Source organism: Lepisosteus platostomus, chromosome 4 (assembly GCF_059453375.1).
Source record: "Lepisosteus platostomus isolate fLepPlt1 chromosome 4, fLepPlt1.hap1, whole genome shotgun sequence".
Taxonomy (NCBI): Eukaryota; Metazoa; Chordata; class Actinopteri; order Semionotiformes; family Lepisosteidae; genus Lepisosteus; species Lepisosteus platostomus.
The window spans coordinates 63,125,864-63,137,943 of record NC_142614.1 but is presented as its reverse complement, the minus strand read 5'-3'; the positions used below and the strand labels follow the sequence as shown (position 1 = coordinate 63,137,943).

Below are 12,080 nucleotides of genomic sequence, written 5' to 3'. Positions count from 1 at the left end.
TATCTGTGGGCAATTTCTGGGAAAGCTTTCAGACCTACTGGTGGTGTGATGGCAGATGTGTCTTTGACAGGTAGTGGCAGGAGAGTTGGAGTACTGGTGTCGAAGGGAGGAACCAACGTCCTCCTGCAGCTGCTGCTCAGTGCCAGCAAAGAGTCCCCCCCCAGCGAGGAGCTCATGGCGCAGCTGCACTCCATCCTGGCCAAAGTGGGACTAAAAGGTAATGGAAAATTAGCTTTCGAAAAGCATTCGTAGATCATGCGTAGAAGCCCTGGAAATAACGATACTGTATGACACAGTAATTGCACTGAATGAGTGTGTGTGGACCAAGTGTGAACTTAAGTACAGCAGTATTACAGGTCACAGACATAGAACTGAAAATACTGATGAAAGCTCAAAAGGGTTACGAAATGACAGGGCTGAAGCAGCAGCAGTAGCTCTCTATCTGGATGGGTTTAGTTGGACTTCAGGGTTAAAACATGTAGTACTTATATGTTCCTTGATTAATGCGTGATCTTCAGGTTTCAGTGTAAGTTTCATTATGCACAGTTGACATTTATATTGAAATCAGATATTTTCAGTTCACCGTTACCACTATGGTAAATGGTGCAGCTGAGTTGCAATATTAAGTAACCTTTTACCTTACCTTCTTCAATCGCAAGCAATTGAATTACTATTAAAATGTACATTTCCTTTTTGGTTAGGGAATTTGAAATATTAAAAGGATGAAGAATCCCATTCCTAGCAACTCGAACCCTAATGTTTTATCTTCAGAAGATCTTGTACTGTTTGAAAGAAGATCCCATTTAGTTTTCTTGAGGCCTAAAGTGTTCATCCAAATGAAGTGTTACAGTGAACTCTAGTGGATATCTTGTAACATTGCAGTCAGCTAAAAAAGCTTCTCCTGATCAGCTGTATTTAATGGGCTGATATTCTCTACAAGAGTATGCTGTTCAGCACATCTTGCTTTTTTGGTTTCTTGTGGGTTAAGAATATTAAGTCCCATGCATGGGTATGTCATTTGTCCTTAAAATAAACATAAGGTAGCTTTTAATTTTTTTTTCTGAATTAGTTTTTTGACCTGAGACTCTAGCAATATGAAGGGATTATGATATAATAATTATCTAACTTGACATTGTTTTTGTTTGTAACTGCATTCTGTTTCTTGTCTTTTAAACAGATAAAAAATTTGGCATCAAGGCCAGAATAAACGGAGCACTAAATATAACATTAAACCTTCTGAAGCACAATTTGCAGAACTACAAGCTCATTTTGCCATGCCTGCAGGTTTTGAGAGTATATTCAAGCAACTGTAAGTACTGTATGTCAAATTTGTAAGTACTGTATGTCAGTGTTTAGATATTAAATGATTACTATTTTTTCACAATATTACAGAGTTCGGTCAAAACAGTATTGTTTTCTTTTTTAATTCAGCTGTGAATGCAGTATCATTGGGCAAGAATGGCGTTGTGGAGCTGATGTTTAAAATAATTGGTCCCTTCAGCAAAAAGAATACAAGCCTTTTGAAGTACGTATTAGATTCCCATGCTACAGTGTATGATAATTAAAAAGTGAAAAGAGTTTCACGCTGTCTCAGTGAACAAATCTCTTTATGCATCCAGTGAAATGTATTAACATTTATTTTCTATGTAAAAAAGCTTTTAACTTTTTAAATGCCAATGTTTGTTTTAACAGAGTTACCCTGGATACTTTAGCAGCTTTGTTGAAGTCAAGTGAGTATCTTAGGTTTCATTTTCTTCAGCGTTTTGTCAATGAAAAGATGTTCCTCTCAATAATCTGCAAGATTGGCTATGTTTACATATGTTCAGCAAAATCTTGAGCATTACACAGAAAATTTGCCCTGCTCAATGTGCAAGACAAGCACAGACACAACAAAAACTGGAGCATGAATGCATAGTAATTTCTCATGCTTTAAAGATTGCACAACATGACTAAAAAGCCTAGGTTTTGTGTTTGGCAACAACAGAAAGGGTGAGTTAATGTTATAAACTTTAGCAGTAAATTGTCTGCCGAATACAAAAAAAAAACACAAATTCTATTTTTTTAATTCTTTCAGCCGATAGTTCTTGCCTTTCTCGTGTGATATTTAAGAGAGCCAATCTGCTTGCTCATCACACTATGCATTTGACTTAATCAGTAATTCTAGAAATATTTTAGAGATAATATGGACGCTAGCTCATTTGTATTTTCTGCTTACATCATTTCACAATATAAAAAAGAAATAGATGCTCGTGTCCCATTGATAGTAAATTGATTAATATAAGCAAGCTTATTTTTAGCATAAGTCACTGCAACTTGCATTGTTGGAGTGAAATCTTTGATTTGTCTAAGAATTACTTGTATTGATAATCTTATTACTTTTTACGGAGAATTGTGCTTTGTGTGTGTGTGTCTTGTGTTCCAGAAACGAATGCACGAAGGGCAGTAGACAAGGGGTATGTCCCTTCGCTGCTGGCAATTTACCAGGACTGGCACAGACATGACACCCGACACAGGCACATGCTCATCCGGAAGGGCATTTTGGGCTGCATCAAAAACATTACGAACATTAAGCTGGGTAGGAAGGCATTCATTGATGCAGATGGCATGAGGATTTTGTACAGCACGTCTACAGTGAGTTTACTACGTATTTGAATATTGGGGTCAATCATTTCTTTTTTGGATAGCCTTAAGTAATGTATTTGTGACATTAAGGCAAATGTATGTGACTAAGGACTTTGTTATTACAATTATTGTTACACCAAGGTACTGGCTGCAGGTATGTCATCCTGATTGTTATCTAAAGGGTAATTCCTTTGCTATCCTTTACTCCCCACTGTGAACTATGTAAATGTGAAGCTGGGAACAAACCTGGTGTTGCATTAGGGTCAGGCTGCCAGAAAACATTTAAATCAGTAAATTATGTAACAGTTTATATTGTTACACTTAAAGTATTGGAATGGGGGTGTTCTGCACACTGTAGTTCACAAACACCATTCAATGCTATAGTTGTATGCTGTCGGGTACTTTTTTATGCCCCCGTATGAACTAAAAAAGTATTGTAATTTTGCACTGCATGTAAGATAACAAATAAGGAAACTTTTTTAGAAATGTGGTCCTTTCCAGGTCCATTATCTCCAACAGAAAATTTTTTGCTATGTATCAAATTATTGGTGAATACTGAATTATTAGTAAGTTATTATAGTGTAAATTCACTTTAGTCTTTATTCATTAATATAAGCACTGTTGCACAAAATTAGTTGCTGTAAATTAGGACACCAACTCAAGGCATATTGACATCTGATGTTTGATAAAAAGTTCTGTCAGCACAAAGTTGAGCTGCATGCTATAAAAGCATAGAAATTGGGTGATAATCATGCTTTCTGTCCATCAACAGAGTGTTCACCAAATATCCTTTAGCAGCAAGATGAACCATATGAAAGAAAATGTCGACTAAAAAACTTTGTAGGCAGAAATCCATACAATATGAGCAGACACTGTAATCAAAACTTGCAGTTAGCAAGGGAAATGCCTCTGGAGTGCACACACTGACCATCAGTGATTCATGCATGGTGGTTATTTTGTGAAAAAAAAATCATTTGTGAAATTAAATACTCCAGTCTCCAAAAGCCATTTTGTTGGAGTTAATTAAAAATACCCACTACTAATAACTGTCTTTTGTGAGTTTATTCTGAACCAAAAATGAAAATGTATTCTTAATGAAATATAGTACCATATTCTTATATACTTCATATGTATTTAAATATTACATTATACTGTATGTTATATATGGCATTGTGTTAAAGATTGTATAGCTATAATGGCATCTCATCTTCTGCTTCATAGCTCATGCTGTGCTATTTGAGGTGATCTTGTCAGTATGTTCATTAAAAAACATTTATTGCATCTTAGATATTTTTTGTAAAATACCAATTCTGAATTTTCTATATACATTTTTAAATCTGTGATCTATTCCAAAAAACACAGAAGACCTTGGAAAGTCTAAAATATTGTTACAAATGGGGGTTATGAAAATGGTGAAAATTGGGATTTGACCCTAGTGGTTCAATCGATAAGTGAAATAATTTTTCATAACCCCAAACTTGTAAGTGATTTCTCCAGAATATAGCGGCTGTTGTAATTAGAGGCACATTAATTCTTTGTTCTCTGGCACAGCTTTGGTGAAAAGAGTAATAATCCAGGTGCACTTGGTTAAACAAATATTTATCAAAATGACAAGACACAGACTACACACAAGTTACTGTGTTTACACTATCTGCAAACAAGGCATTTCAGTGGCCTAACATCCTAATTAACCCCCCCCCCCCTCCCCCCAAACTTCTAAGTATTAAACTCTTAATGCCTACAGAGGCAAAATAAGAGATAAGCTGCCTTTCTAAATAAATACAATACAGCCTGCAGTTAAGTCTCTTTCTCTGCAACCCAGATGCCACAAAATAAATGGGAGCCTATCTCCCTATTCTAAAAATGCACCCTCAGCAGGAATGACATGCACAGAGTAGCAGGCTCTCTCTATCAGCGATCAAATGCTTAGCTCCAGTCGGGTTTTGTTTGGATGATCTTAAAGTAGGGGCTCTTGTCTGGCGCAAGCTTCACGTTCCAACTCAACGTTTCCCCTGCTTCTTGTCATTTCCTTTTTGGTTTTCTCTCTGTGCTCTTAATGTGATTTTATATTTTGTACTCTCTGTACTGTTCATTGACAATCATTAACCCACAATTTACCTAGATGTTCCAACATATACTTTACAATGGTTTCTGATCAAGGCACCCCCCACTTCTCAACAGACATCCTCTCTGCTATGAAGCTAGAAGTGTTTACTCTGCCAAGTGTCACAAACCTTATCTAAAATCTAAGAGATGCTTCCTAGTCAGCTAAAGTTGTAACAATGTGGTTCAATGGGATATTAGAAAGTGGATTTAGAGTCAGATTAACCTTTTTTGTTTCAGTTAAAGTAATATGTGGTCATGTATTAAATAGTATTTTCATTGTTCATCTCTACAAATGAATTACATCATTTCTTGGACACCATCATTCTTGACAAATCATAGTATATTCAGTTTACCCACCTAATTTTAATTTAATAACACCTTATGCTTTTAATTATATGAGGTATTCTACTAGATATTTACTAGTATGTTATTCCCTCTTAAATTTAAATGAATGAAAGGGAGGAGGAAACAAAATTACCATTCACTCTTTCCTCTTTCACTCCTTTTAATTGAATCGCACATGTTGTTTTTGGGTACCATGCTTGCAGCTTTGTTTTCCTGTAATGCTTTGTTTTTTTTCATTGCAGCAGGGACAATGCATTTAAGGTGTTATTTTTCTACTATAATTACATGTGTTTCAGGTGTCATTGTTTTTAGTGCATCTCATTTAATTACCAGGAAGTCCTTATTTGCATGATCCCTACCCTATTCTTCCAGTTCTTCAAATTCAAAACAGAGCACTCAACATTAATTTCATCAGTGATTTGAGTATTATCCTTCACAGTTTATTGATATTCTATTACAATGTCATTCATTGGAAAGACTGTCACACTCAAGAGCAAAAATATTGTCAGACGTTAATACAGGAAGTCCTTTGTCCACTCTTGTGTTCCTTTATTGTATTTCTGAGTTTGTCCTTTTTGTGTTTTTCTGAAAATCCTCAATGTGGACTCTAGTGCATACCCTTTCTCAGAGTCAAAAATGACATAAAATGGGTTTTTTAAGTGTAAGTGTTGTGTTTTCAGAGAAACAATAGCAGCCTTATTGAAGTGCGTAATAAGTTTCATCCTCAAATTATGAGATTGGATTTGAAAAAAAAATACTTTTGGCATCAAACAAAAAAAAAAGTTCAGAAGCAGGATAACAGTGTACTGATGAGTTAAGTGAATGTTAATGAAATGAATTATTGTCCTTTACTCTCCTTTGGGATTATTCACATTTCCTTTGCAGGTTTTGTAAACAGTATAGAAGCCATTCAGCCTTTAAGAACTGCTTTTACCTTCATGTTTTTATTTGATCAAAAAGGAGTTTCCACTGTTTCTGAAATCCTGCCAAAAGACAATCCTTTCTTCACACCTCAAAGGAAAAATCATTTTTCATGAGACCAAAAAGTAATGTGACTAAAAGCTTGGACAAAGTATAGTGGATTACTGTCACGTTCAAAAGGAAAAGAATAAAAAAAAAAACTTTAATAATGTTTAGTTATTATTACTGAAGTTAAGTTTAGTTTAGGCTTTTGGATGTACTTTATACTTATCTATGAGGCTCCGAGAATATATTGTGCTTTTGATTTTTATGCATCACACTGCCATTATTGGATTATTAGTATTGTTGATGATGTTATTGTTATTAATTAGGAGTGCCTTCCAGTGAGGACACTGGACCCGCTGACTAACACGTCAAGCCTTATTATGAGAAAGTGTTTCCCCAAGAACAGACTTCCAGTTCCAACAATAAAGAGTGTGTTCAACTTCCAACTCCCCATGATTCCAGCCAGTGGCCCTGTGGCACAGCTCTACAGTTTACCTCCAGAGGGTAGGAAAAGTGATTGTCAGGACTTAAATAACGGAATTTCTCTTTTGACTTAAAATATAACATTTGAATGCCTTCTTTCTTTACTTTTAGCAGTTTTATATGCAGTTTCTGTTTTCTACTGCACAGAAAACCTTCACAGGCACCTCTCTGACAAGTTGAAGCTCATGTTCAGTCAAACCTGGTGTTTAATTCAGCAAATGAGATACTGTATACTGAGTCCTAGATTCCTTTTAAGTTATTTTATTCTTCACAGACTAGCTGTTTGCTAGAAGTCTGTAATTCTTTTTGTGAAGTGACGATAGACTGTTTCTTGAAGTGCCGTTAGCAAAATGGCCTGCAGTTTTCAATCAACAAAGAGTTTTGTATGTATGAGTGAGGCATATAGTGTCAGTACACAGAGAATTAGCTGAGATCTGTTTTACATTTGATAGATACTTAGCAATGTCTTTTTAATCTGATTTCTTTTAAACTACAGGTGTGAGCTATCATGTAGTTAATTAAACTTATGTTTAAACTGCAAAAGAACACTTGCTTTTCTGACCCAACAGTAAATGACAAAAAAGGCTGCTCTCATGCATTTTCCATACATGTGACTAAACAGAACTGACTTCCTTACCAGAGAATACAGATGATAACGTTGGTGTGTTCTATTGATAGTGGATGATGTAGTGGACGAAAGCGATGATAATGATGAAACAGAAGCTGACAATGAAAATGATACTGAGAACGAAGATGATGAAAAGGACCAAAATTTGCAGGTGCAGTGAGCATGTGAATAGACAGGAAAATCAATCATATAATTTGCAAATCACAGGACATCAACGATAATCTGCATTTTCATGGTTTATCTTTCATGTCACACATCACTTTCAGGAAGCAGTTATACAATGCAGGGTCACGGTAGCCTGGAGAAACCCAGGAAGCATTGGGGCGCAAAGCAGCATATACTGTACCCTGGGCAGGATCCATCACAGGGCACAGACAGACACAAACACTCACACATTCACACCAGGGCCAATTGTACTGAAGCCAGTTTACATACCAGCCTGTCTTTGGACTGTGGGAGAAACCCCACATGAACATGGGGAAAACATGCAAACTCCACGCAGACAGCACCCCTGGAACTCCGACCGGGACCCCAGCGCTGCGAGGCAGAAATGCACACCACTGTGCTGCCTGTTATTTCCATGTAAAATACTTTTTCAGGCACCAATGCAGTCAGCTCATGCAGAGTGGTGTTATTTTGGGTTTACTTGTTAAACCATGAAATTAAGTATAATAAAATACAAGAGGAGGGCAAGAGTTCAAATCAGAAATAGTTATTAATTACACTCACAAAAAAGTTAAGCCCAATAGGTCTCATATTATACAGAGCAAACCTCCATTATTATATTTGTTAGTTATTGTTATTAGTATTATTTTGTGTATTTCAAAAGTTCCACTGTTCATACTATACGGTGAATGCCATTGATTCTCCTTGCGTCTGGTAGTGCCCATGAGTTTATACATGCAGTGTTGCTTATCTGAAAGTTTTGATTTATTCATGGGAAATTTATTGTCAGACATGTGACGTATGTACTGTGAGGTTATTTTAAGAAATATGAAATGCAGTCGCTCTCTTATCATTTGTCATGTTTTGTTATTGCCTTTTCAATCACTGGTTTGATTCTGAGTCACAGCTTTACCGTTTCTATTTTCAAAGCACATCATCCAGTTTGAGTACTCCTCATAACATCTGCTTCTTTTATTGTTTTAACCTTTATTACATGGTACACAGATCATCTGCATGTCCTATATACAGAAAAGCTTTTACTGATAGGCATTAGCTATTAAAATGAAAAACAAAATAGCGTAAACCTTTAGATGTATTTAATTGGGTCGTTACATCCACTTTCACAACTAATGTTGTATTTCATGAATCAATTTTACCAGAAATGAAATGACAAAAAGGACACAACAAGGAAAGGTAACATAGAGAATGTACAAGCTCGGTAGTGAAAAAAACAAAATTCCTTTCTAAATCTTTAAATGCGATGTTACTATTTTCAAAACCAATGCATGTGAATACAGTCTAAAATTTTTAATTAATGCTGGAAGAAGCTACCCTTGCAGAAAAAGCAGTAATTCACTTTTTGATGCATTATTTATGTTTTGAATTTGATTGGTCTTAACTAAGAGAAAAAATCGTGCTGGGTACTACCATTCTAAGAATCTTCAGCATTTTTAATATTTTCAGTTTTCAACTTTTTGTGTTCTATTTGCAGATTCATCTTCTGTCAATTTCCTGATTTGCTCAAGTTGAGAATTTTTGTTTTGGTCCTTACAAACCATATATGTTCTTTTCTCTCTCCCTAGAATGATGATATTGAAACTGATATCAATAAATTGTGCCCAAAGCAGGACCTTAGCCGACCTCTTGAAGAGCTAAAAATGTATGAGCGCTTTTTTCCAGAACTCACTGAAGACTTTCAAGTATGTATTGCTCTTAATATTACAACTGAATTGTTTACCTGTTGTGTAGCTATGATCTAATTTTATAGTATGTATTTTTACATTTAATCTTAATTAAAATTAAGATTAAAACCTAAATTTTAATCTTAATTTTAATCTTAATTAAAACCTTAATTACAATTAATCTTAATTACAATTAAGATTAAAACCTAAATTACAAGTTTTAATGCATCATACAGTAAATTCCACAAGATGTCAGCACTATATTTTTTTGCTTTGACATGTTGTGCATTGGCTTAGAACCAGGTTCAAGAACCAAAACTGGCTTTAAGACCTTAAGAGATTTTAATGATTAAAGGACTGGAAATTCCATGAGCAGCTGGCAGCTAATTTAGCGTTGATGGCCTACTGTTGCTTGGAGTGATATGCCAGAGTTTTTAGAATTCATACAGGATATTGTGTCATCCAAATACCTGCTAATTAACTGGTGAAAATATAAACGAAACCATTCTGTTAGTATCCTGTGCAATGTATCCTGCTATTATAAGGCATTCATAACAATAATTACAAATCTAATCAAGTTAACAAACCAGTAAAAATGCATTTCAGAAATTATGCTTAGAAATGTAGGTACCGTAGGTGTGTATTAGGGCCACAGTGGCCCATCAGTCCAGAGTTTATCCTGATTTCCATGGTTTCCCTATTTGCATGGTATAAGCAAATGGCGAACATGTGACTCTCCTATCTAGATGCAGTCCAATGCAGAGCTTACCTGTAACAGACGTGTCTGCTACAGGGACATGAATCCACAATCCATCAGTCATGTGTCCAGAGACTTACCCACTGTGCTACGCAGCCCCCTCTTATACTGCACATGTACAAGAAGATCTATTTATTGATGATCAATATTGACAAAATAGAAATAAGAAATGGTCTAATAAAAATAATCAAAATTAGAAAAGACCTTTATGTGGGGAAAAAATTAATAAGCTTGTATCAAAGGAAAATTTTGAGGTAACATATCTGAAAATTAAGAAGGTTTTCCACTTGACACATGTGGAAAGAGTAGAGCTGAGGTGTAATACAGTGTGACCAGTGTCCTGACGTGTTTAGTATTTTAGGAGAAATTGTATGCGATTTGAAACACGAAACCTGCATAGACAGCATATTCAAGCCACATGTATTGTTTTAGTTGTTAGAATTAAAAGAAACTGTATAGTAACTGTGTGCCAAAGTGTGTCACAATCAAGTGAATGAGGTGTTTCTAAACACCTCATTAGAAGATATTCATTCAAACTCCAGTGTGAAGAAGACACTAAGGGTGCAGGAACTGTATATTCCTTATTTTGATGTCCACGAGTAATTCTTTGGCATTTTAAAGAAGTTGTTCTGTGTATTTTGTTGAAAATCATCTCATGCAATTGATATTATGGTAGAAGAAAGAGCACCTAACCTGCTGTATTTTTCTGAAGAGCTGTGATCTGAAAGTGAAAAATTTTCTGCCCTTCTGTATTGTAGCGATTCAGCTTTGCAAACCCAACTGCGCTGGAACCAAAGTCATCTGGCCCAATTGTTGTTCCCACAGCGGGGGAAGAGTCTTCCACAGACCTCAGAACCAAAAAGGAAACCAAGTTTACCAAGGGAGAGCAAAAAAAACAACAGCTTGTAAATACTGTTACTCATGCAGGAGGTCCTGAAATGTCTCCAGGACTTGTGGATTTGGAAAACATTGAAATAGTAAAAGATGATGCAAAGAATTCTGGTGCTAATAATCTCTTGCTTTCCCAGTGCCTGAACCATGAGTTAGTCAGGGAAATGGAGCGGTTGTCCCTAGATGGGGAGACTTCTTCAAACAAGTGCAGTAATTCACCATGTGTAAATGGACAGAAATATAAAATGGAATTGAGCTCCACAACCTGTAATAAAACCTGCCAGGAGTTCTCAAGAAATGGTGGGTCTTTAGAAGACCACTTATCTCTTTCCTGCAGCCTCAGGGGTGAAGTTGACCATGACGACGACTGTAGCTCCCTTTCTTCTGGGGAGCAGGGAGTTTTAGAGGTGCCAGACACAGCTGCCTTACTTCCTTTACATGACCCTGAACTCTACATTGAGACTGTGAAAAACACCAAATCTGTCCCTGGATATGCAGAGGTGGCTTATCCCGATTATTTCGGTCATATTGCTCCTACATTTAAGGAGCACATCTCAGAAAGAGCTTACGGTGTTCAGAGGTAAGTGTAATTAATTGATTTCAGAAACACTTCATAGATAAAGTATAAGAATAAAGCCTGGCTTATGCTGTGGGCAAACTGTTAATTAAACTACCCCTCTTGGTGAATTTATTATAGAGAGGGCAATGCACCAGAAATAAAATTAAGATCTTTATTATCATTACTAAATAATCCTAAGTACCATCAGCACTACCAAAGAGCAGCCAGTTGTTAACTGCTGTTTAGTAGTGTTTCTGCTAGTAATAGTAGAATAATACCATTACTGTACTTTTTTTGTAAAAATTAATATCACATACAGTATATGTACAATATACCGTAATCGTTTTTGCCCTCCTAGCATAACTGTGCCCAACTTTTCTTTTTACGTGTCTGTATTTTTCTTTCAGGACAAAAATATTCCAGGATATTGAAAGGTTGATCCATTCTAATGATATTGTTGACCAAGTTGTCTATGATTTAGATTTGCCAAAGTAAGTTGCTCTAGCTGTATACTTTGTTTTTCAAAATTACATCAGACACTTCATGATGTAACCAGCAAACAACCAAGGAGTCACAGCCCATTGCTGGGAACACACAAACATTCTCAAGTGAACTAATCTAGAGACATTTAGTGTACTGTATATCTGGCATTTCATTAGAAAGTGAGAGAAACTTGTATCCCCTGGTACAAAAACACCTCACACAATAGAAAGAATATGCAACCTCCACACTTAGACTAGATACAGTATGCAGTACAGTATATTAACAAAGAAAAATAATACGTTTCAAGATTAACTTTAGTAGTAAATGTCTAACAAAAAAAATCACTCTGAACATAACATAATATTTAAAAGCATTTATCTTACTTAATTCATT

The 12,080-nt window shown here is 35.8% G+C and overlaps 1 protein-coding gene across 3 annotated transcripts in view; it reads left to right on the top strand.

Moving 5' to 3' along the window:
- The window catches only part of agtpbp1 (ATP/GTP binding carboxypeptidase 1), an 85,153-nt gene that overhangs the window by 28,356 nt on the left and 44,717 nt on the right, over positions 1-12,080 (top strand). For all 3 annotated transcript variants that reach the window (XM_088630203.1, XM_088630205.1, XM_088630204.1), the window contains 10 exons: positions 71-217; positions 1,178-1,309; positions 1,432-1,525; positions 1,693-1,730; positions 2,423-2,631; positions 6,366-6,543; positions 7,201-7,301; positions 8,899-9,015; positions 10,513-11,225; positions 11,612-11,695. In XM_088630203.1, the coding sequence (XP_088486329.1) occupies positions 71-217; positions 1,178-1,309; positions 1,432-1,525; positions 1,693-1,730; positions 2,423-2,631; positions 6,366-6,543; positions 7,201-7,301; positions 8,899-9,015; positions 10,513-11,225; positions 11,612-11,695 (1,813 nt within the window). The remainder of the gene's footprint in view (positions 1-70; positions 218-1,177; positions 1,310-1,431; positions 1,526-1,692; positions 1,731-2,422; positions 2,632-6,365; positions 6,544-7,200; positions 7,302-8,898; positions 9,016-10,512; positions 11,226-11,611; positions 11,696-12,080) is intronic.